At 38.5% G+C, this 26,289-nt stretch overlaps 1 protein-coding gene across 12 annotated transcripts in view; it reads right to left on the reverse strand.

Annotated features, from left to right (window-relative positions):
* The window catches only part of NCOA1 (nuclear receptor coactivator 1), a 253,867-nt gene that overhangs the window by 31,302 nt on the left and 196,276 nt on the right, over positions 1 to 26,289 (reverse strand). For all 12 annotated transcript variants that reach the window (XM_021085899.1, XM_021085898.1, XM_021085907.1 and 9 more), the window contains 5 exon segments: positions 23,858 to 25,178; positions 20,349 to 20,529; positions 7,911 to 8,028; positions 5,308 to 5,476; positions 3,812 to 4,126 (listed from right to left, as the gene is read on the reverse strand). In XM_021085899.1, coding sequence (XP_020941558.1) covers positions 3,812 to 4,126; positions 5,308 to 5,476; positions 7,911 to 8,028; positions 20,349 to 20,529; positions 23,858 to 25,178 — 2,104 coding nt within the window.

Consider the following 26,289-nt stretch of genomic DNA (forward strand, 5'->3'; position numbering starts at 1 on the left):
CTATATGCAAACTAGAAAGCCTAGGAAAGGTTTCTTTTTTCTTTTGCTTTTTAGGGCCACACTCATGGAATATGAAGGTTCCTAGGCTAGGGGTGAAACTGGAGCTATAACTGCTGGCCTACACCACAGCTCAGGGCAACGCCGGATCCTTAACCCATGAGCAAGGCCAGGGATTGAACCCGCAACCTCATGGCTCCTGGTTGGATTAGTTTCTGCTGCGCCACAACAGCATCTCCAAGCCTACGAAAGTTTTGTCAGAGAATCTAAAAAGCTGTGAACAGAGATTAAATCTCTCATCTCCAAATAGCTCAACTCATATCTCTAGTTTTATTCATTTTTTGACTCCCACGACATTACAAAACAAACTGATTTGGAGGTAAAAGCCCAATATAATATAAATATTAAAATTACAACTTTCAAGCACTGTGGAATAGGATAAAACATTCAGAATCATGTCAAAAATAAATATCAACGTTATGGTTTTAAAAGTCAAAGAGACTCAAGTATGAAAATATAAATATTTCTCTTTTTTTTGGTCTTTTTTTGCCATTTCTTGGGCCGTTTCCGCGGCACATGGAGGTTCCCAGGCTAGGGGTCTAATTGGAGCTGTAGCTGCCAGCCTACGCCAGAGCCACAGCAACGCAGGATCCGAGCCGAGTCTGCAATCTACACCACGGCTCACGGCAACGCCGGATCGTTAACCCACTGAGCAAGGGCAGGGATTGAACCCGCAACCTATGGTTCCTAGTCGGATTCGTTAACCACTGCGCCATGACGGGAACTCCTGAAAATATAAATATTTCTTAGACTCAATAGACGTGGGACATAAATTTAAAGGAACCATTAGTTTAAAAAAGATTTATCAAAAAGCTCAATACATGTAAAGACACTATATAATAAAGTTTGAAGGCTATGAAGTTGAGCAAATTTCTCTTTTCTGGGAGCTCTCTGTGGAGTGGCAGAGTCCCAAGAAGAAGAGTGCAATGCACAAGTGCTACACGGCACATACAGAGATATGGACAGCAGCACAGAGGGAGCAACTAGCTCAGTGTAGGACATGAAGGCAGAGACCAAGACATGAGTGAGCTCAATGGGACCTTGAAAGATGAGAATGCCAGGTGGCAAAGAGGATGGTAGAGTTAACTCAAGGCAGAAAGAACAACAAGTCTAAAAACAGAAGAGAAAGCAATGAGGGTAGGTGAAAATACATTAAGACTTAATGACGAAGAGAAGTAAAATTGCTGGGAAAGTGGGAGTTGGGATTCCAAACTTGTAGCTTTATATATTCTTTGAATTGTGAGATAACATGAGAATGAAATGGGTGGGGACAGAAGAAAAATGCTTGAGAAATAGTAAAATGAGAAAACAACCTTAGAAAATAAATTAAAGCCTTAGAAAATGAATGGGTTATTTCTGTACATAGAAGGAATTATTCTAAAAGCAGCAATCTATAAGCACTTTCTCTTCAAGGAAAATAATCGATTCCTGCCCTTGGAATAATTCTTGCTCATTTTCCCCTCCTCTTGATTGGGTGTACAACCTAACTAATGCTGTATACAGCAGTCTCATAGTGACCCGCCTCTTCTGATTATTAAAATGCTACCCATTTTCCAACAAGAATGTCAAGTTCTACTTCTTCCAAGGAAGTCTTCCTAAAAGGATCACCATTTCTTTTATCTCCTCCGAAATCTTAACTTTGGTGGTGGTGGGAGGGTGGTTAGGAAGTGGGAGGAGAGAGGCTGCCGATCCTCAGAGCTGGTTACACAAATTCAAAAGCCTATAAAGGCCCGTGGAAAGGCTTGTTATATTACTAAAGGAGATATGCATCCTGAGACCAGTGGGAAGAGCACAAACCCAGCTTATGTGTATAAATGCACACATGTGCACACACATATAGTTCAGACTTGCTATCATTTTGTCTTTCTGAATGGATGTTTTTTTCCCCAATGCCTTAGCAAGAAGCCCTTCCACAGTAAATGTAAAAGACGATTGTCTGACCAGGAGGTTCACAACCAGGGATGATTCTGCCCCATAAAGGACAGCTGGCAATATATGAAGACATTTTTGTCTGACACGACTTGGGGAAGGGTTGCTATTAGTATCTGGTGGGTAGAGGCCACATATGCTGCTATGTACCAGAAGTTTCCCTTAACAAGAATTACCCAGTCCCAAAATACTTAATAGTAATGAGGTTGAGAACCCTGATCCAGCTACCACATAAATTCTTGCCAAGACAAAGAATTCTTTAAGGAAGTTCATTCTTTTATCAGGCATTTTTCTTTTATTTTTTTTAAATGATTTTAATTTTTTCCATTATAGTTGGAATCAGGAATTTTTCACTGTCACAAAGTTTTGCTTTTTGGAACTTTCTGGAATTAAAAAAAATACTCTTTTCAATCTGAAGTTGGTTTAATCTGTAGATACAGAACCTGCAGATATGGAGGGATGACTACGCTGTTATGAATACCCAAGCTGACTCTAAGTTCTGAAAAGTTGCCTGTATCTTTTATTTTTTGTCGTCCTCTCAGTACCTCGTATAGTCCCCCTATATATGTTTTATGAAAAATTTAATACAGCAGAACTATTAAACATTTCTTGTTCTTGTACTATCTAACGATGAATGACAAGTTATAATACGTAGTTTATCTTAGTACTATTCCATTTCTTTCTCTTTCCTTCCTTCTCTTCCCTTAATAATTCTTTGTGCCTTTTATTCACTCCAGCATTTAAAAAATTATTTCTTTCTTTGTTAGTTTACCAGTAAAATTTTTTTTTCATCCTATGTCATCTCTCCCTTTCTCTTTCATTTTATCACCTTCCTCCTTTTAAGTGAAATAGAAGCATTTTTATATTATTTGTTATATTTATTGAATTTAATTTTATAATGATACTTTTAAAAAATCCAAAGCAATACAGACATATGTTTTAAAAGATAAAAAAGATTAATAGCAAGAAGCAACGATCTAGAGTCTCAGTCCTCAGTCCTTCGGTTTTCTGGTTCTTGATGATTATAACTGCTGCTTATACAATTTTAAATATTTATGTCATTATACCTACTCATTACTTGTCACAAGAGAAAATACTTAACTCACCCATAGCTCCCAGGACTCCCACACTATCCTCTCCTCTGTTCTCCTGGTATAATAATATCATTAGGCTTCACTCACTCTAACTGCAAACAACGTAAACTTCATTTTCTGTTCCAACAATCAGAAACAGAATATCTTGATGCCCTATTTCAGATTTAAGCTATATTTCAATTCTGTTAATTTAATAATCGCATGATGTTCATCCTAAATATTTTTTAATCTCCAAAAACAAGAGTACAGTAAATTGCTTTTAAACTATTAGTGTCAAAGTACTCTGTTATGAGCCAGTAGTCTTTTTTTTTTTTTTTTTTCTTTTTAGGGCTGCAACTGTGGCACATGGAGGTCCCCAGGCTAGGGGTCTAATCGGAGCTGTTGCTGTCGGCCACAGCCACGCCAGATCCGAGCCGGTCTGTGACCTACACCACAGCTCACGGCAATGCTGGATCTTTAACCCACTGATCGAGGCCAGGGATGGAACCGGCAACCTCATGGTTCCTAATTGGATTCATTTCAGCTGCGCCACGATGGGAACTCCGAGCCAGCAGTCTTTAATTGAATGAATGTCCCTTACTCTTATCCAAGCAGACCAAAGATGACTTTTTGAGTAATAAAGCTTCTGGGAGTGGACTTGACACTTTTATTGCAGCAACTGGGCTGTCTTATTACAAAGAGGGTTAGCACATACCTTTAAAAAGCATCATCTGCTAAACAAGAGTACTCACCTGCTGTTGTCCCTGTAATCGTTGCTGAAGCTGAAGTCTTAGTTGGTTGGGTGCAGCTGGAGGTCTGTTTAGAGTCTGCCTGGGCTGCATGCCCATGCCAGGTGAAAAAGCACCTCGGGGAGGTGTTACTTGAACAGGCATAGTCCCCAATGAAGGTTTTTGCCTGACCATGCCTTGGAAGGGGCCAGAGAGATTGGCAGTAGGTGATGGAGAAGAATAAGGCTGTGAATAAAGGTTGGGTCTTTCTTCCATCATCAATGGCGGTGTTGCTTGTTGTGGTGGAAATCTCTCTGATAATACATCCAATCCTCCTCCCTGTCAGAAAATAAGCCAGAACATTTTACGAATAAATTTCTGCCAGTAAATGATATGCTTCCCTGTATAATTTAGAGCTGAGAGCATGTTACCTCTAGAAAGTTTCATCGTAACATATTCATGCTGAATTCATGAAGCTCTCCAGGAGTTTGCTACTTAAAGGAATCACTTATGAAAGTTACTTCTGGAATGGAGTAACAGATAAACTAAGATATTTAAAATCTCAGTAAAGAGATGAAAATATGGTTAAAATAAAGGCCCTACATCAATGAAATGAAGTTAAAGGTTTGAAAAGAAGCTCATTGCAAAGCCTAAGAATCAACAAATACAATATTTAACAGGTTACCATGTGAAGTACATTCCTAAAGGAAGGATTAATTTTTCTATCTCAAGTACAAAATTAACGCCTTTGTCTCATTTGAAAAAAATTCATAGTTGACCTAACAGAATGCCACAGAGCTATGGTTTTCAAACTTTTTGACTACTACTCAATGTAAGAAATACAGTTTAATTAATTGTGACCTACTGTGTGTGTGTGTGTGTGTGTGTGTGTGTGTGTGTGTAACCAGAAACAGTTTCATGGAATAGAATTTCCCTTTTCTGCATCCTGATACTTTGTATTCTACACCACTCTACTCCATTAAAATATGCTGGTCATCATGTACTAAACTGATTTTTTGGGGGAGGGGGGTATGCCCACAGCATGCAGAAGTTCCTGGGCCAGGTATTGAACCCACGCCACAGAAGTGACCCAAGCCACAGCAGTGACAACACCAGATCTTGAACCCACTCCCTTGGAGCCATTAGGAAACTCCTAAATTGATTTTTTAACCTCGCAGTCTGGAAAATACTAACCTGGAAGTTGGAATGGCATGAATGAAAGATAAATATGAGTCCTAAAATAGGAAATGATGATATAAAATCTGGATTCTGTTCTTGGGGGAGCTTCTAAGATTATGCTCTGTAGTAAAAGGCTACAACTCTCTAATTCTAATTGTTATGATATTTTTAGTCTTAAAAGCTCATTATTTAACTATTATATATTTTGATAACTCTCACAAGGGTAAATTATAAAACAGGTAAAACGCAGTGAGAGTAACACTGAAAAACCTTGCTTAAAAAATCATCTTCTAGCTTCTCAGGGAGGCGTCATTTAAATTAACTCCAAATTCAGTAAGTACCTGAACAAGTTTGTCGATTCCCAGAGCTCTGTCTAGTTCCGCTAACTCAGTTTCATCTTTGCCGCTGAGGAAGGATACCAGCTGTTCAAGAAGAGCCTTCTCATCATTTCTTCCTTCAACTGTTGTTGGTGGACAGAGAAGCTCATCTAATTGTGAACTAATACACTGGCTACAGAATCAAAAAATAAGAAAGTTTATGACTGATGTGAGCAAATAAGTATTCAATCTTAAGAATGCAAATACAGAGATACATAAGCAAATCTAGTTCCAGGAAATTATCTGTTGAGATGCATTTTTTTCTTTCTTTCATTTTTGCCTACCCTGTGGCATATGGAATTCCCAGGCCAGGGATCAGATTCGAGCCACAGTTGTGACCTAAGCTGCAGTAACACCAGATCCTTAACCCACTGTGTCAGGCCAGGGATCCAACCTGCATCCCAGTGCTCCCAAGACACAGCTGATCCTGATGCGCCACAGCAGGAACTCTGAGATGCATTTTTAAGGTTTTTTCTTTTTTTGGGTCTTTTTGTCTTCTTAGGGCCCCAACCACGGCATATGGAGGTTCCTAGGCTAAGGGCTGAATCAGAGCTGTAGCCGCTGGCCTTCGCCACAGTAACAGCAATTCAGGATCCAAGCTGCATCTGCCACCTACATCACAGCTCACAGTAACACTGGATCCTTAACCCACTGAATAAGGCCAGGGATCAAACCTGCATCCTCATGGATGTTAGTCAGACTTGTTAACCGCTGAGCCACGACAGGAACTCCCAGAGATGCATTTTTATGCAATAAAATTTTCTATACTTAACGTGCAGGAATTTATGACACTGAGTATGTCGCTTAAATATATTTTTCATTATTTTGTCATTGAACTCTGTTTTAATATTCTTCTTGTTAGCTTACAGAAACAGCCTGAAAAATTAACCATAATTAAGAGAAACAAATTTTTTTTGTCTTTTTTGTCTTTTTAGGGCTGCACCTGCGGCATATGGAGGTTCCCAGGCTAGGGGTCAAATTGGAGCCGTAGCCGCTGGCCTATGCCACAGCCACAGCCACGCAGGATCTGAGCCACATCTGCGACCTACACCACAGCTCATGGTAGTGCCAGATCCTTAACCCACTGAGTGAGACCAGGGATCGAACCTGTGTCCTCATGGATGCTAGTGAGATTTGTTTCCGCTGCGCCACGATGAGAACTCCGAATTTTTTTTTTTTTTTTTTTGGTCACCCCAGGTATAAGGAGTTCCTGGGTCAGGGATCAGATCTAAGCCACAGTTATGACCTATGCTGCAGGTGTCCAATGCTGGGCCCTTTAAACTAACACTGTGCTTGGGCTCTGTGCAGAGACACTGATGATTCTATTGTATAGACTGGGAACTCCAAAAACAATTTTTTTTTTTTTGTCTTTTGAGGGCTGTGCCGTGGCATATGGAGGTTCCCAGGCTAGGGGTCTAATTGGAGCTGTAGTTGCTGGCCTATGCCACAGCCGCAGCAACGCCAAATTCTAGGCACACCTGCGACCTACACCACAGCTCACGGCAACACTGGATCCTTAACCAACTGAGCAAGGCCTGGGGATTGAACCCGCAACCTCATAACTCCTAGTCGGATTTGTTTCCACTGCGCCAGGACAGGAACTCCCCAAAACAATTTTAAATAAAAGTAAAAAAAATCAACCATAAACTCAGAAAAAAATCATTTGGCCTATAATAAGATTTATACTACTTATTCTATTTATCTTATGGTTGCCATTAATTATTGATAATTGAGCCATCTTCAAAGATGTTCAAATCATGTTGATAACATGACATCATTACTGTTTATAAAATAAATCAAACTCGAAAAATGAAACAGGCTCAGTGGTAAGCAACAAATTGTTGATTATATGTAGGAAATATGTGGTCTAATCCAAACTGATACCAACTGCATAAAACAGAAATATATAGAAAATAATACTAGTACTAATACTACTAATATAATTATGTAATTATAAGGATTCTTTTTTGGGGACGGGACCTGGGACTACAGCTCACAGTTAAGGCTCCAAACCACACTTGGTACCACCCATTCATCCTTTGGTTGTTATATACAAGATGTACTCTATGTGTTGGAATGGACCTCCTTGTGTGGATTAAGGAACTAAATTCTAACCCAGATAGGTCACCGAGTAGATGTGCAAAGTACCTTCCGGTCTTAGGCACTCTTGCTCCAGACAAAGAGAAAAGCTGGACAAAATAATTATATAACTGATAACTCAAGAAGCAACATAATTGTTGTGCTGAGGCCAATTCATCCATAGGTCCCATAAATTCTATGGTAATCAGTAAAGCAAAGTAGAAGATGAAAAAAGATGAAAACAACAGCTGCATACTGTATCAATCTCCTGGTAATTACAATGTACACTGGCCTTGCAGTCATGCAGTAAATAACTCTGTTTAACTTGGTGTCCTCCCCCACCCTTTTTTTTTTTTTCATTAAACATTCACTTCTATTAATATCTCACAAAATACCAATCAAGACTGGAATCTAGTTTGGGAAAAGTAGTTCTTTGCTGTAGAAACTGGTATCTTGATACTTTGTAATATACAAAATGTATTACTCACTCTTCTGGTTTATTCTGATTTACAGCTGTCACTGTATTATTTGCCCATGGAATCTGATCACCTGTTCCCGGTTGTCCAAACTGGTTATCAATTGCTTCCAATTCTAGCTCAGGTAATCCTGGTTAAAGAAGAAAAGGTAATAAATCAGGATGTATTCAAATGGAAGACGATAATAATTTTCAGAAGTAATATATTGTATAGTAGAGTGAGATTTCCCCTGTAAAAAGCTACCTCAGTGATACATAGGTCACTTAATCAGAAACTTAAGCTGTCTAAAATGTGGCCATATAACAACTAAATGAGAAAGTGAGAAAAGGTCTCTGAGTCAAAAAGAGTCTGATGTTAAAAGTTTGTACATATTATCATAAGAGAATCACTTAGAACTTTTCAGAAATTATTTATTTTAAAGATAATCATAATTTTGGTTCACTGCTTTTTCAGTCTGTATCATATCAGTATATACTATACGTGTTATTATCATGAAGTGAGAGCTGCAAGCAAAAGATAAAATATGTCCTATAAAAGGCAGGAACAGAGACTAAAGGGCACTGCAGTCCGGGGCCATTTAGTAAATGGACAGAACTCTACAGTGGTTAATTAAAAATACAGCTTTATAATAACAGTACAATAACTGATGTCCATAATGATGACAAATGCAGAGAGAGGTTGAGTTATGTTTTGCAGTGGAAGAAAATAGTATGCACATGTTAGAAAGTTTGGGGTAATTTTTTTGAAGCTTTGATCATTTCTGTACTATTTATATTAGGAAACAATCTGTAAATAACCTAAATTCCAGAAATTTACTGACTGATTTAATAATTTATGGTATAGATATTTACAACATGCCAATAAATGAAAATAAAAAAAGTGTAAACTAAGATATCATGTTTGGGGAGTTCCCATCATGGCTTGGCAGTTAACAAATTTGACTGGCATCTATGAGGACACAGGTTCGATTCCCTGGCCTTGCTTGCTAGGTTAAAGATCCAGCATTGCCATGAGCTGTGGTGTAGGCTACAGACACTGCTTGGATCCTGTGTTGCTGTGTAGCCTGGCAGCTACAGATCTGATTCGACCCCTAGCCTGGGAACCTCCATATGCCCCGTGTGTGGCCCTAAAAAGCAAAAAAAAAAAAAAAAAAAAAAAAAGATACTATGTTTGGGATGATTCCATTTTTACCCACTATTTTATATATTTTAGCAGAAAAAATTATGATAGGCTATATGTCCTTCAGTAGACTATGAGATTAAGGATTACTTTTATTTTCTTTTAGTGTTTCTAGTGGTTATTTGTAATTTCTAAAATGAACAAAATTCTTATGTTGAAACTCTAACCTCCAGCACTTTATAATGTGACTATATTTGGGACAGGGCCTTCTGGGAAGTGATTAAGTTAAAACAGAGTCACTAGGGTGAGCTCAGTATGACTGATGTTCTTATAAGCAGAGGTGATTAGGACACAGACAGCACAGAGTGACGACCATGAGGACACAGTAAGAAGGTAGCCATCTGCAGGCTAGTGAGAAAGGCCTCAGGAGACACTAAACCTGCTAACCCGCTAACCTTCACACTGTGAGAAAATAAATTTCTGTTCTTTAAGTCACCGGTCTGTGGTATTTTATTGTGGAAGCCCCAGCAAACTAAAACCAAAACCAAAACCCGAAATTAAAAATGCCGCGGCGTCTTAAGAAAAATCATAATTAGGTAGAATTCCTCATCCTAATGGAGAGTAAGTAGATTTAAGGATGCCCTCTAAATTTATTTAATGCTGGATACTGATCTTTATTAATGACAGCAAACACGTTAGGCTCACTTTGATGTGAAATATATTCAACATTTAGTTTGAATGAGATATAGGAGTCCATATAAAAACACATTCACTTCTAAATGCAAAGAATTATAGCTTGCAATTAAACTTGTCTTCTCTACCATGAGAAATGATAGAGAAATCAAATTCTGTAGGATTCTAAAAAAACAAAGCAAACAAAAAACTCGAAACAACAACAATAAATGCTGATGGGAAAGTAATCACTTAATTGCTCTCATTACTCAGTCAGGAAGTTGGTTAAAGATGATAATCTTAAATTGTCCATTGCTCTGCTCCACACATTAATTCCTCAATCTTATTGCATTTTAGAAATCTAACCTAAACAAAATAATTATATTTAAGAATCAAAGAAACTCTACATGGCTGTCTACCATCAGTACTGAGTATTACAAGATAGTTTTTTTGCCTTAGCAAATGGACAGTATCTCATTTTACTAGTCTTGATGGGAAAAATGTCAAGAAAACAAATTGGATCAAAACTACCATGAGATACCACCTCACACCAGTCAGAATGGCCATCATTAATAAATCCACAAATAACAAATGCTGGAGGGGCTGTGGAGAAAAGGGAACTCTCCTGCACTGCTGGTGGGAATGTAAACTGGTACAGCCACTATGGAGAACAGTTTGGAGATACCTTAGAAATCTATACTTAGAACTTCCATATGACCCTGCAATCCCACTCTTGGGCATCTATCCAGACACATGCACCCGCATGTTCATTGCATCACTATTCACAATAGCCAGGACATGGAAACAATCCAAATGTCCATCGACAGAGGATTGGATTCGGAAGATGTGGTATATATACACAATGGAATACTACTCAGCCATAAAAAAGGATGACATAATGCCATTTGCAGCAACATGGATGGAACTAGAGAATCTCATCCTGAGTGAAATGAGCCAGAAAGACAAAGGCAAATACCATATGATATCACTTATAACTGGAATCTAATATCCAGCACAAATGAACATCTCCTCAGAAAAGAAAATCATGGACTTGGAAAAGAGACTTGTGGTTGCCTGATGGGAGGGGGAGGGAGTGGGAGGGATCGGGAGCTTGGGCTTATCAGACACAACCTAGAATAGATTTACAAGGAGATCCTGCTGAATAGCATTGAGAACTATGTCTAGATACTCATGTTGCAACAGAAGAAAGGGTGGGGGAAAAACTGTAATTGCAATGTATACATGTAAGGATAACCTGACCCCCTTGCTGTACAGTGGGAAAAAAAAAATTGGATAAAATATTTTCAAAATAAAATAAGATTCATGTGCTAAATTTGGTGACCACGAGGAAAAACCCCAAAGAAATCAATCATTGACTCAACAAAAAGCTTTGTTTGTGTAGGCTGTATGCTTAAAAGAAGTTGGTTTTTACTCTAAAAGTTATTTCAACATTTCAGGACTTCCTTTAGAAACTGATTTCTACAAAAAATTCGAGGATTTGCTGCAGTGTTTTACGAAATACCCAAGTTATCTCTCTTTGTCCAGGGAACAAACCAACTATTTTTGGAGTTGTCTGTGTCTCTACTGCAAACGTTGAGTGAGTATGTATATATGTTACACAAGATAGGCAGGGGAATTTTTAAAGGGAAACATCACTGCATTTACCACTCCCTGTGTTGGAGAGAAACAGCTGATATCAGGGCAGTTAAAACAAGCTTTTAGGGATTCTTGATCAAGTATTCTGTTTTTCTTTTGTGTGTGTTTTTTTTTTAATCATCTGTACAAAAGGCTCAACATCCTACTCCCATTAGCCACAATGATCCCAGCCAAAAACAAAACCAAAAAACCCTTATATTACTAAAAATTAAATTTCTTTCTTCACACAAAGTAGAAAGCATTGTCTAATCAAGAGAGTGGCTTTTGCACACTTCACTTCATTAAGAGTTGATGCAGTATCTAGTGATTCTGATGTTCACAGTTCATTTTTTCCTCAGCCGTTGGTAAAGAGGTTTCCGGCTCAGTTTTGTTACATCTGGCTGTTTACTATGCACAGCAGTCAAAGTGTTTCATTTCATATTCCAAAAGTATATATAAAATCAGTAAGATAAAAACAGAAAAACCCAACAGATAAATGGTCAGAGCATATGAAAAGGTCACATAAAATCACGGAAAAATAATCAACCTAATTCATGATAAAAGAAAAATAGTTTAAAACTACATTGAGATACTTAAAAAAACCCGTCAGGTTGGCAAAGATGAGAAAGTGCATAATTCAACTTATTGGAAAGGAGGTGTGGAAAGAGGAACATTGTCAGTTAGTGCTTACACTGGCATAAGAGAGCCATTTGGCAAAGTTTACCTACCCTTTGACCTGGCAATTCTGTTCAGAATTTCTACTTCAGATATACTCTCAAATACGGTCAATTATCTCTACGTAAGATTATTCATTGCAGTTTTGCGGTAGCGAAAGATACCTACCAATAGCCTCAACACACTAAACACAGCCATGAAAACAGGGAAATAAAACTGCACTTTTTAGATACTGAAAAGTTTTTATGTGAAACTCTATTTTTAGAGGTAGGCGGTACTCCTAATGTACTCTAGTCTAATAAGATTTAAAAGTTAATCATCTCAGAAAGTGTATGTTCACAGAACATAAAAACCATCTTAAGTGGTCATTCACTTACTCCAGTAATGTTATCAACGTTCAAATATTTTTGGAATTCTTTTAGAACTATCTTAACCAGTGTACAAGTCCTTCAATAAAATACGTCTTATAATCACGTCTAATTTTGGTTCTGATTTTTTTTTAAAGTATTATTCTTTTTGGATCAACAAATTTGGCTCCATCGACTTCACACAATTTCAGAAGTCAAATCCACCTCAAAGGATAGGAATCTGGAGACAGTGTCACAGGGACATAGCAGAGGTGTTGAAGGTACTGCCAAGAAAGCACGTTACGCATATTTTGATCAACATCCCTCTAAGTTGTCTCTTGATGTGCTCCCATAGTACATTTCCAACCAAATTATTTAAATCACTTGGTCACTCTGCATGACTGTGTGTGCATATGGACACCATGTTTTAAAACCAGGCTGACTGAATTTTAAATCCTGGTTCTGCTTATACTAACTGGGTAACTTCTGGGCAAGTTTTTGGTCTAGGTGTGTGCTTACTTTTCATACTCTGGACCTTAGTTCTCTCATATGTAAACAGATCTAAGGAAAATTTGTGGTTCAATTTGACAGATTTATGTTACCTACATTTTATTCTCTCTCTAAAATTATCACTGAAATAAAAGAAGTAAAAAGGGGAAAAATAATTTTACATCTGAAGGAGAGGCCAAAAGAAGTAGGGCAGTCAACTAGAACAATGAAGAATTTCTAAGACAAATGAAAAGCTAAAATTGAGAGTGAAATTCAACTAAACTAGAAAACTTACATCAGGACAAAGAGAAGGTTTTCCAAAAATGCGAGTTTTTTTCAACACCAGAACAACTCCAAACTCAGTGGTCAGTTGAGCAGGTAAAGGAACAGGCCATGGGTGATTGCCCAGATAATTAAAGGACAACTGAACAGCTGCCACCAGGCCCTGCTTTGAGTGCAGCTGACTCTGGCATCTACCCATGGGATTAAAGTGGTGAGTGCATGACTCAGAGTGGGAGTTCTGCCCAGGGAATCTCCCAACGTGGGTGCAAGGGCTGCCACGAGGGATTTCCCCATCACCAACCCCCACTCCTTCACAACAACAACTGAGAAACAAGGCTTCTATAATCAGAACCTACATTCACTGCCAGGGCAAAAAGGGCTTCTCACTTTAGCTCAAGAGACACTCTAGCTACCAAGATGTTTCATTCTAGGTCTTTTTTCAGTACACATGGACAGACGGCTCAAATTCACCAAACATTCAAAAAAAGTCAACAGCAGGAAAGAACAATAGCAAATTTAACAAAAAAAGAAACTTTGAAGAAAAAAAGATTATGACAGAAAATGGATGAGCTCCAAAGTAAGTATGCTAAATTTATCACCACACATTTAAAAGTCTATCATATATATAAAAAGTAATAGACGTCTAAGAAAAAATTTTTTTAAAAACACAATTGCAACAATTAAAAGAACACAATAGACTGACAGAAGAGCAGACTGGAAATGGATGAAGACTCAGCTTTGATCTGGAAAATCTGGCCCAGAGACTCTCTCAGAATGCAATGCAGAAGGGCAAGGAAAAGAAAAGAATGAGAGAAGGTGACACGGCAGACAGTTCCAGAAGTTCTAATAGGTGAAACACAATAATTAACTCTCCTATGCGAGACCTTTGCACTTGACATGGTTCAGCTTAAGACTGAAGACTCCAGTCAGGAAAGATGATTGATTTTCCTGGATGGGCACCAGATTAAGACGTGGAATCAGCCTTTCCATAATGGACTCTGGCTCTAGTGAGAGGCAGTGGAGGACAGCTAGAGGCTAGAGGGGGCAGAGAATCAGAGGCTGTTCTCTCTCTTTACAAGATCATATTTTTTCCCTCTTCTTTCTTTCTTTTTCCTTCTCCAACCCTTTGTTCTCTTTTCCTTTCTCCTGTCCAACTTGTTTCCTTAGCCTTACGCTTCGCCTCTTAAAACCTGTTCTGTTTCTTGTCTGTATAGAAACATTGTAAACTGGCTGTTTGGAGCTCCCCCCCCTCCGCCATTTACCTCAGTATCTTCCCTTCCAGGCTTCTGGCCTTTGCCATCACTATGGGACAAAGTTGAACAGATCCTGGCCTATTTACATACTTTCATACACTGAACAGTATTCAGGTGAGATCTCAAGAGAGAAAAAAAGAGCTATATGTCTCAAGACAGGTCACGAATGAAAAACACTCCACTTTCGCCAACTTGTAGAGCTACTAGAAGACACTTTCTATTTTTATTAGCTTTAATTTTCATCAAATTAACACATACACATAAATTTAAAAGTTAGAACAAAAAGGTCTGTTATGAATAAAAACGGTTTCCTGTCTTGCCCCTTCCGATCCTTTGCTTCCTCCCCTTTCAATAGAGATGGCCAGTCACAACTTGTGTAGCTCTTTTCTTCGGCATTTGCCTAATTATTTCTAAGATATCTCCATTTTTAGAGTTCTGACTCACCATCGTGATAGACAAGGTTTTAGCTCTCTCATATCTACCTCTCTTACTACCTCCTATGTCCCTAACAGAGATCATAGCATTTTTATAAAATAAAAAGTTAACATTTAGATTATGAAGTATTACTCCATATATTGAGTATTAACTATACAAATATTTCTCATTGCTAGATCATATTGTGTACTATGCTCATGATTTTTTTGTTTGTTTGTTTGTTTTTTGGTCTTTTTAGGGCTGCATCTGTAGCATATGGAAGTTCCCAGGCTAGGGATCAAATTGGAGCTGTAGTTGCTGGCCTTTGCCACAGCCACAGCAACGCCAGATCTGAACCTTGTCTGCAACCTACCTCACAGCCTATGGCAATGCCGGATCCTTAACCCACTCAACCTACACCATAGCTCACGGCAATGCTGGATCCTTAACTCACCAAATGGGACCAAGGATCCAACTCATGTCCTCATGGATACTAGTTGGGTTTGTTACCTCTGAGCCACAACAGGAATTTCTCATGCTTCCTTTTTTCTGGAGTTAACAATTAACCTTTTTTTTTTTTCCTTTTCATTTTCCTGCTTTTCTAGAATTTTTCAAATGTTTTAACATTTATGACATAAACCTATCATGAATATCTCCCATAAACTCAAAGAGATACATTTCCTTTCTCCCCTGGAGGCAGCCTTTCAAGAGAACTCGGGCCCCCCATTCCAGTCTACATTGGTTGTTTCCTAGTCTTATTGATCATGCATCATTCCTGGACTTACTTTCTGATGCTTGTTTCCCATGGACCTTGTAAGTTTCTCTTTTTTGGTTTTCCCCCTGTTTGCTGAAGCATATTATCTAGGACTTTCAGTAGAGAAAGTGACTATACCATGCAAATAACTTGAGCCCTTCTATATCTCAAAATGGCTTTACTCCACCTTCATACTACTGGAAACTTGGATGCCTAATTATCAGCTAGAAATAACCTTGGATATTTCTGAAGTAAATTTTATTGACGGATAGTTTATATACAAAAGTATGCATCAATTTTTAGCGTACAGTTTAATGACTCTGGAAAAGGTATAAACCCCTATATAACCTCCTACTTGAATCAAGAAAACAGAATAGTTCCATCACCTCTAAAAGTTCCCTCAAGCTCCTTGGCTTGTCAATCCTCCCTACCTTATCCCACCACAATGATCTAGACTTTTTCTCACTTAGCATGTTTTTGAGAGTAATTCATGCCACATGCCAGTAGTCCCCTTCCTTTTCACTGCTGAGAAATATTTCATTTTATAAATATACCATATCCTTGTTGTTGAACATTTAGATTGCTTCCAGTTTGGGGCTATCATGAACAAACCTGTAGGAACATTTGTGGCCAAGTTTTTGATGAGCACATGCTCTCATTTCTCATTCTCAAATACCTAAGAGCTGGAATGTTGGGTTATATGGGACATGCATGTTTAACTTTAAGAGAAACTGCTGAACAATTTTTCCAAATCTGTTTTTACCTATTTTACATTCCTACCAACAATGCAAAAGTTCACGTTGCTCCACATCTTTGCTATCATTTGGTGTTGTAAGTATTTTAAAATGCTGGGTATTTCAATGGGTTTATAGTAGTACTGCATTATAGTTTTAATTCACATATCCTTTTTTTTTTTTTTTTTTTGTCTTTTGTCTTTTTGTTGTTGTTGTTGTTGTTGCTATTTCTTGGGCCGCTCCCGCAGCATATGGAGATTCCCAGGCTAGGGGTTGAATCGGAGCCGTAGCCACCGGCCTACGCCAGAGACACAGCAACGCGGGATCCGAGCCGCGTCTGCAACCTACACCACAGCTCACGGCAACGCCGGATCGTTAACCCACTGAGCAAGGGCAGGGACCGAACCCGCAACCTCATGGTTCCTAGTCGGATTCGTTAACCACTGCGCCACGATGGGAACTCCTAATTCACATATCCTTAATGATTAAAGACACTGACCATCTTTTTCTGTGCTTATCGACTACTTTCATATCTTCTTTATGAAGTGTATTTTAAAATCCTTTGCCCATTTTTTTTTTAGATTGGTTTCCCCTTTCATTAACATCTTGCATTAGTGTGGTGTATGTTAAAACCAATGAGCTAGTATTTTCACTAGCTAACGCCCATAGTTTACACTAGGATTCACTCTGTGTGGTTGCACATTTTGTGCATTTTGACAAATGTATAATAACGTGGATCCGGAGTTCCCGTCATGGTGCAGTGGAAACGAATCTGACTAGGAACCATGAGGTTGTGGGTTCGATCCCTGGCCTTACTCAGTGGGTTAAGGATCCAGTGTTGCCGTGAGCTATGGTGTAGGTTGCAGACACGCTCAGATCCTGTGTTGCGGTGGCTCTGGCGTAGGCCAGTGGCTACAGCTCTGATTGGACCCCTAGCCTGGGAACCTCCATATGCCACGGGAGTGGCCTTAGAAAAGGCAAAAAAAAAAAAAAAAAGTAGTAACGTGGATCCACATTATCACACAGAACAGATTCACTGCTCTAAAAATCCCCTAGGTTACACCCATTCATCAGTCTCTCTGGCAACCACTCATCTTTTTACTGTCTCCATAGTTCTGCCTTTTCCAGAAGGCCATATAGACGGAATCATAAGCTATGTAACCCTTTCAGATTGGCTTCTTTCACTCAGAAATATGCATTTAAGGTTCTCTATGTCTTCTCATGGCTGGATAGCTCCCAAGTGTTGGCAATTAGGATTCACTGTATGCAATTCGCATCTTCTTTCTGAAGGCTTTTAGAATTTTTATATCTGATACTCTAGAAATACATGATAATAAGCTTTTGGTCTTCTTGTATGTGCACATATTGGTACTTGTTGAACCACTTCAATCTGGAGGATTATGTGCTTCAGTTCTAGCAAACTTCTTGCTCTCTTTTTTTTGGTAGACATTATCGTCTTTTCTATTTTTTTCCCTCCTCACTATTTGTTTCTGGAATTCTCAACATTATTGGCCCTCTTAGGTTATTTGTACCTTTTTCTTCTCTATTTGTCTTTTGGTCTTTTTGTTCTTTATGAAAGCTTTTTTCCATTTTATTTTCTAATACTTCTCTCGAAATTTGAAAATTTTGGATGTCTAATTTCCGAAAGTTCTTTCTTGCTCTTTGACCCATTTTTTCCCATGTTATTCATGGAGGAAATGTCTTTTAGTCCATACACTCACTGTATATTTCCACTGCATACTCTTTGTCTTTTTAGGGCCATACCACGGCATTTGGAAGTTCACAGGCTAGGGGCTGAATTGGAGCTGTAGCTGCTGGCCTATGCCACAGCCACAGCCACAGCAATGCCAGATCTGAGCCACATCTGAGACCTATACCACAGCTCACAGCCAACACTGGATCCTTAACCCACCAAGTGAAGCCAGGGATGGAACCTGCGTCCCCATGGATACTAGTCAGGTTTGTTACCGCTCAGCCACAATGGGAACTCCATCACTGCATACTCTTCTGTTTGTTTCATTTGCTCTCTTTCAAGTTGCAGACTTCCCTCAAAGTCCTCATGATCTTTGGCTGGGCCTGTTCTAAATGGACACAGTGTTCTAAAACACTGACTGGTGAACTCAGTCTGCTGGTAGCATTCACTGTTGGATGCTTAGGTGGCAGCATGACCTTTGCACTTCAGGGATTTCTCCATACATACCCATATCCAGACATCTTCTTTCTGGCCATTTGTTATCTCCTGGGATATAACTCCTCCAGTCTCCCACATTGGAAGGGAAAGGGGACCAGGATCAAACCAAAATGAAGACTTTCATTTTATTTCCTTTTAGCCTTGCCATTCATTGTTTCCCAAACTGTGCCTGATATCCCAGAGTCTGAAGCCTCCTCTTTTAATTAGAAGAGACTTCTGAAGTCATCTCATCTAAAGCTTATTTTGCAGATAAAGAGAATGACGCTCAGAAACTTCATTTGCTTAAGGTATTACTGCTAATAAATGGGGAATGTGAGATCTGAACCGAGGCTCCTGCTTGAAAGTTGAAATTAGTGTTCCGGTCAGCTAAAAAACTGCTTCCAAAAATGTCAGAAATGACTTGAGATTTTTCTTTCCAGATGCCTGGAAATCTTGGTAAGCTTTCAGGAATTGTGCCATGATAGTTAAAAGCTGTTGTAAGACTAAAATAAACAGGGCCCACATGTGGTCCCATACGAAGAGGGACAGGCAAATTTTGAAAGTGAGCTGGTTAGTTTCCTTTACTTCCAAGGTCATACAATGGAATTATCACCACTAATTTTTCAAACTACAAAATCTGACGGGTAAAAAGAATCTGACAGACCTATCTTCATGAACTGGAGTATACTATTCAAAGTGTCTCTTGCATAGGAGAATGCTAACCTGCGCTAGAGCAGTCAAGACCTATTTCAACATAGTTCTCTCTTAAATGGTGCTCCATGAAAAACTGCTTCTGTGGAGTAACATATATTACTTGAGAAAGGCAATTCCACTATCAATAAAGTTTGGTAAATGATGTGTTAAAAGAAATCTTTAAATTAAGATTTTAATTTCAAGATAGGCTACAAGTACATATTGTATAACGTAGGGAATACGTTATATTCTGTAATAACTAAATGGAGTTTAACCTTTAAAAATTGTATAAATTAAAAAATTTTTGTTTTGTTTTTTTAGGGTAGCACCTGTGGCATATGGAAGTTCCCAGGCTAGGTGTCCGATCAGAGCTGTAGCTGCCGGTCACAGCAACACCAGATCCGAGCCGCGTCTGAGACCTTCACCACAGCTCACGGCAATGCTGGATCCTTAACCCACTGAGTGAGGCCAGGGATCGAACCCACATCCTCATGGATACTAGTCGAGTTTATTAACCACTAAGCCACATTGGTAATTCCTATAAATTTTTTAAACCAAAAAAAAAAAAAAAAAAAAAAAACCCAGCAGGAGTTCCCGTTGTGGCTCAGTGGGACTGCATCTGAGGACGCAGGTCCTACAAAGACAGAAAAAAGAAAAAAAAAAAAAAAAAAGACAAGAAAAGAAACTAGCATAATGATAAAGCAAAAAAAATTAGAAATTAAAAAAAATCTTAACAATTTCTCTAACACAACTTCTTAAAACTTTTAATATGTGTCGTGGAACTTTAAAAGAGGAATGGTGTATATGTCAGGTAGCAATTGCCCAGTGCATGTTAGCACGAAGTCCTATTTTAACCATTCATAGGATTAATGTTCAAGGAAGACACTTTGGGAAACATAATCTGGCCCAAAATTACTTTTCTGAAACTCCTACTATGTAATGTTTCGGGTAAGGATGAAAAATCGCTTTCCTTATCACCAACTGCGCACTTCAACATTATTATAAAAAAGAAGAGGTTATATTATAACTTAAAATACACAGGACGAGTGAAGTTCATATGTCTAACAGTAACTGTGTATGACTTATAATGGAATTAATGACAATATACTTCACTCTCAGCAAACAAAAGGTCTGTGCAATAACGATGAGAGACAAAGCACTAATCCATATTATCATTAAACATTTAAAATGAGGTTCTGTCCCCAACACATACTATTCAGCCTGGAAGTAGGTCTGGCAGTGGTGGACTGAAGTGTAGCTGGCAGGATCTCCGATTTGATGGTTACGCTGGTGACCGCACCATCCATCCTCTCTGTCTCACATAAGCCTGGTAACTGTGCTGCCTTCTCCAGTGTGGGTAGTAACTGATCAAACTGGTCAAGGTCAGCTGTAAACTAAGAATGAAAACCAAAGTTAGAGGAAATATATTCTACACTTTCACCCGAAACAATGTAGCAAACAAGTTGTTCCTTTAAACTATATAAATTGAAGGTGACTATGAGAGAATGGAGAAAGAAGAAATAATTAGATTGGGGCCTCAATGAAATAACATGACCTAACACTGGAAAAAATATGAATGCTTATGATATTAATATACTTCAGGATACAAGATAATATGTACATCATGTTTATCTACTATATCTCGGTAAAAAATTTATGCATTGGAAAAAGACTGAGCTGGAAAGAACTGTCAAGAGTCCTGTGTTATGATGACACTAAATAGGTGATTTTTTGGGTCATATTTTTCAAAATTTTACAAAATGGCTTACTTTATGATGGAATAAAAAATATGGTTACATTGATATAATTTTCAATAATTTTAAAAAATTTGGGCAACTTTTTAATAAATAATATATTAGCCTCAAAGATCTCAGAAAGGTTATTTCTCAGAAAGGACTTAATGGAATAAGAAACAGATCTACTAGAACAGATAGGCAGTTCCTATATCTGTCTGAGCAGGCTGGCCTTCATTTCAAGATATTATTGTGTTATGATTACCTTAAAATAATTCATCAACATAAAATGTCTACCTGTTAGGGTTTCATTATTTAATTAAACTAAAATTTGTTTCTAGATTGTATAACAGAATTACCCTTTGTATTTTTTTAAATGCCTGGCTTCTTTCACTTAACATATCTGAGGTTCAGACATCTTGTCCTAAGTAGCAGTAGTTCATTTTGTTTTCATTGCTAAAGAGTATCCCATTGTATGAATATGCTACTATATATATATATTTTTTTTTCCATCTTTTTCTCTTTTCTAGGGCCACTCCCGCAGCACATGGAGGTTCCCAGGCTAGGGATCTAATCTAAGCTGTCGACGCCAGCCTATGCCAGCGCCACAGCAACAAGAGATCCCAGCCACGTCTGTGACCTACACCACAGCTCATGGCAACGCCGGATCGTCAACCCACTGAGCAAGGCCAGGGATCGAACCTGCAACCTCATGGTTCCTAGTCAGATTTGTTAGCCACTGAGCCATAATGGGAACTCCTGCTACAATATATTTATCAATTCTACTGTGATGGGTTTGGGAGTTTTTCTGTTTTTTGGCTAATACAAATAAAACTACTATGATTATTTTTGAACACGTCTTTTGTGACATGTCCAAAAAGTACTAACCATAAAGGAAAAAATTGAAAAACTGGACTACATTAAAATGAAGAACTTCACTTCATCAAAAAGCACCATTAAGAGAAAGAAAAGGCAAGGCATAGCACAGAGAAGATATGTGCAAATATATAACTAATAAAGGACTCACCCAAAATATGTAAAGAACTCTTAGAGGTCAATAAGAAAAAGACAACATGCTGGGAAAATGGGCCAAATACTTGAACGGGCTATTTACAAAAGAAGATATCCAAATGACCAATAAATATTTATCAGGGAAAGGCAAATTAAACTATGAGAGAGCACTATACAGACCCCAGAATGGCTAAAATTTAAAGGATTAACAATAATGAGTATTAACAAGGACAGAGAGCAACCAGAAGGAACTCCCGCACACTAGGAAAACTGGCACTATCTACTAAAGACGAACACAAACATATTTATGATCCTACAATTCCATTCCTAGGTATAAACTGGGCAGAAGCGCATGTACTTGTGCACCAAGACAGATGTGCTAAGATTGTACACAATGGCATTATTTTATAAAGATGTTACTTTTAATTTTAAAGAGAGTTTTAATACAATTATTATTTAAAGCTGTTTTTCAGCTTAAAAACTTGGTATTAGTTTAGTGGTACCAAGAAACATGAGATAGCCTTTTAAAGAGCACACATGTAAAGAAATAACCAAAATAGTGTTAACACAAGCAGTAAATAGAGACAAGACAGAGCACTAAGGGAGCGGAGAGGAAGGGCATGTCTAGCTAGGGCTACGGGGAAAGGCTTTACAGAGATGATGTCTGAACTGTCTGTGAAGGATGAGAAGAAGTTCAGCAGACATAGAAAGGAGAGCAAGGCAGAAGATGCTTAGAAGAGACATGGCTTATCCCAGGAATGGCAAGGACTTCCATGTGCCTAGAATGCAGTATGCCTGAGGGAAGAGAGAGATTTCTGTGAGACGAGGGCAGAAAATAATAAAGTTGGCTCAAGAAACTATAGAACCTACACATTCTAAGTGTGCATCTTGTTTTACAGTGGAGAGTCTTATCAATAAAATGCTTTGTGAATACATTTTCAGCCATTTCATGGATGTCTATATTCTGGCTAAATAATTTCTAAGCTCTTAGAGGGGAGGGGACTTATTTTCTGTCCTTAAATTCCTTCAGAGTCCACAGCAATTATTCAATAAATGAAGCTGCCTGTAACTCTGCACCCTAACCCCTCACCCCAGCCTAAACACTGAGGTTCCTGATCCGTAACAATTTATGCAAAAGTTTATCTATATTTATTTGTTTCAGGGCATGTTATATACCCTGCTACCCAGAATACTCAAAGTCTCTATTCTGATGGTGGCAGGGGGTTGAAGGTGGTTAGAATCAGGTGAGAAGGAAAACGACTTTAGAAAATGCTTCAGAGGAAATTAAATAGCAAAGCAAGCCAGACTAGGCAGCCTTGTCTACTCACAGTTTGCTCTCACTTCATTTATATGCCGTTCTCTGGGGAGTTTGTTTATTTATTTACTTATTTATTTTTAGGGCCCCAGCCACCACATATGGAGGTCCCCAGGCTAGGGGTCTACTCAGAGCTGCAGTTACTGGCCTATTCCACAGCCACAGCAATGCCAGATCTGAACCAGGTCTGCGAGCTACACCACAGCTCACTGCAATGCCAGATCTTTAACCCACTGAGCCAGACCAGGGATTGAGCCTGCATGCTCATGGATTACTATGAGGGTTCGTTACCACTGAGCCACAATGGGAACTCCTGGGGAGCTTCTTGAAAATACAGGTTTCTGGGTTCTATTCTCAGAGAGTTGGATTTAATAGGTGAAGAGATGGGAGGAAGGGACAGGGAAGTTATTTTTCTTTTAAATCTCCAGAGATGTGAACCTGATGTTATAGAAAGAAAGAAATGTCTATTTTCCTAGAATGTCGCATTAATATTGCAGCCCTCCAAGGTTCCAAAGAGAACCACTGACACCAACCTTTTAATACACGTCCAATGGATAGGATAAAACATAGCCTGAATCCAAAAATGGTCTATGGATGGAGTGAAATAAAGGAAAAGAAAACATAACTAGGAATGTTCATTCTGTGAAGCAAGGAAGTACCTACCTGGCTCTGTGACTCCAGTTTAATTTCCTCAGGAGGAGGTTTGGTCATTGGGGTTGGATTTGTGTTACAAGGATCCATCTGTTCCTTCTTTTCCACTTTTACCTTTACGTCATCCAGGCTCAGGTTAGGAGTTGATCTTAAATCTTTCTCATCTTTATCTAAAAGGTAGCGTAGAAGCTGATGGTCTTTTGATTCTTTTTTCTTTGAAGCATCCAGTTCCAGTTTTATACCGGAGTTCCCTGGTACCTGCCCAGTCACTGACACAGAAGTAGAGGCACTGTCCTTTTTATCAGGCTCCACAGACAAAGTTGTGATATCCGAGGGGCTACCCTCCTGTAAGAGTCGGTGGAGAATTTTGTGCCGCTCCGTCAGTGAGCTATGAGAGGAGGGGCAAGAGCCACTTGAAGAGTTAGCAGAGGCAGAGCTGGAAGTGCCTGTGCAAGACAATACCTCTTTGCAGCTTGTGTCTATATCAGCATGCCGTAACTGCTGCTCTGCAGTTGTTGTCAAAAGCTGCACCAGTTTGTGACTGGTTTGAGAGTATTTATTGTCCCCATCTGAGAGTCTGTCATTGTTATGCAGAAGCCCAGAATCCAGAGGTTTGCCATCATTAGAGCTGTTGTCAGACTGAATCATTTCATTTAAAATGGATGCAATCTCTTTGTTATCTTTGGACTCAGCTTTTGCTGGCTGTATATTTAATCTGCTAGGTGAATTCTGTGAGCTCATCTGCCTGAGGACTGGAGAACCAGCAGAAAAGCCAACAGAGTTATTGGGTCCTTCATTCATACTCTGCAAAGATGTTACTGGGATGTTTGAATAAGATCGGTTACTATTATTACAGGCAGTACTTGTCATGCTAACAGGGGAGTTTAATGTCGGAATATTAGGAGGAAATGAATTGTTCGGCATTCTGGGTCTTGTTGCCAATCCAGAACTAACTTGCCTCCTTGGAGACATGAACTGTGCAAGGGATATTCCTGTACCTTCCATAGGAGAATTATTGAGGTTTAAAGGGGGATTAGTGCTCTGGGAACTAGCCTGTCCCTGGTTTAAGGCAACACCGGCTACAATCTGATTTCCAGGTGAGCATCCAAAACTCCCTTGGCTGTTGCTAGAATTACTGTGACTGCTGCTGTGAAGGTCTGAGCTCTGTTGGCGGTTTACTCTGGTGGATACCATGTTGCTGTTGGATGGTGGCAATGAAGATGAACGGGCCACACCGTGAGCTGGAGAGATACTAGGATTGACGGGAGGATTTACCCGGGGAATTGACATTCCAGAATTAGTGTCATCTTGAGGAGAAAGACCACTGTGTTCCCTGGAAGGGGAAAAGACATTGTTATTCAAACATCATTGCTGCTTCCATTATAATATTTTTATGATGCATATTATAAAACAAGATCATTAACTTTACTAATGTTGCAGACTATCAAGCAAAAAGCTTCTGCATCACTTTAAACTAAGGAAAAACAGTGGACTGTTAATACTACTATGAAATACTAGTAGCACTTAATAGGAAATAGTGCTTAAGGTCTTGTAAATTTGATCGTAGTTTTAGTTAAATGGGAAGGAAATCTTTCCTGGCCTTGAAAAAAGTCCAATATATGTACTTTTAAACTTTTCAAAATTTAATACAAATAATTAACACTAAGAGAAACTTCTCACACCTGTTTACAAAGAATTTATTCATGACTCCTTTGTTTCAGCTTTTAAGTATTTCAACTCCAAAGAGGAAGACTGGGTAAGGAAAATACTGTGTCACTGATGTAAAAATTAAAAAGGGTGACATGCAGACATAGCAGATGTTTTGAAAGAGAAATCACAATATGAAAAAAAGAACTGTGCTAATTCCACTCACAAGCATAAATTAAACTAAAATTAGAAAAAGCAGAATACTGAATTCACATTTTCATCGAGTTCTTTACTCAAATCCATAATTATGACAACAGATTTGTGACTGGTATTACCATGTTCCAATAAGCAAATATATCAGATGAGGGAAAGATGAAGTGAGGGAAAATGTCTTTGTTTTTGTTTAATGCTAAATTTTAAATAGTTGTAAATGTAGGGTTTTGAATAATTCATAGGATAAAAGAATGGCTTCATGAAGTTACCATATAGAATAGTGTACAACATAGTTTGGGAAGAGAACAAATCAGAGGCAATGACATTCAAAAATTTCGAGTTGAGAGATTAATAATTTATAGTTTGAGAAACTCTCAACTTGAACTCAGAAGCCTCTAAATTTTGCCCTAATAAAAATAAAACACTTTCAAAGTTAAAAATAACATTAACAAACTCAAATCTTTTATGACCATAGGTTCATTTATGGAAAGCTGATAATTTTTAGCCACTTTTTTGGTTTTCACCCCTAAAACAAGCATTCAGCCACACCTTTCCTGTCTCCCTTTTTGAACAGTAAAGCTATT

The sequence above is a fragment of the Sus scrofa genome, chromosome 3 (assembly GCF_000003025.6).
Source record: "Sus scrofa isolate TJ Tabasco breed Duroc chromosome 3, Sscrofa11.1, whole genome shotgun sequence".
Lineage (NCBI taxonomy): Eukaryota > Metazoa > Chordata > Mammalia > Artiodactyla > Suidae > Sus > Sus scrofa.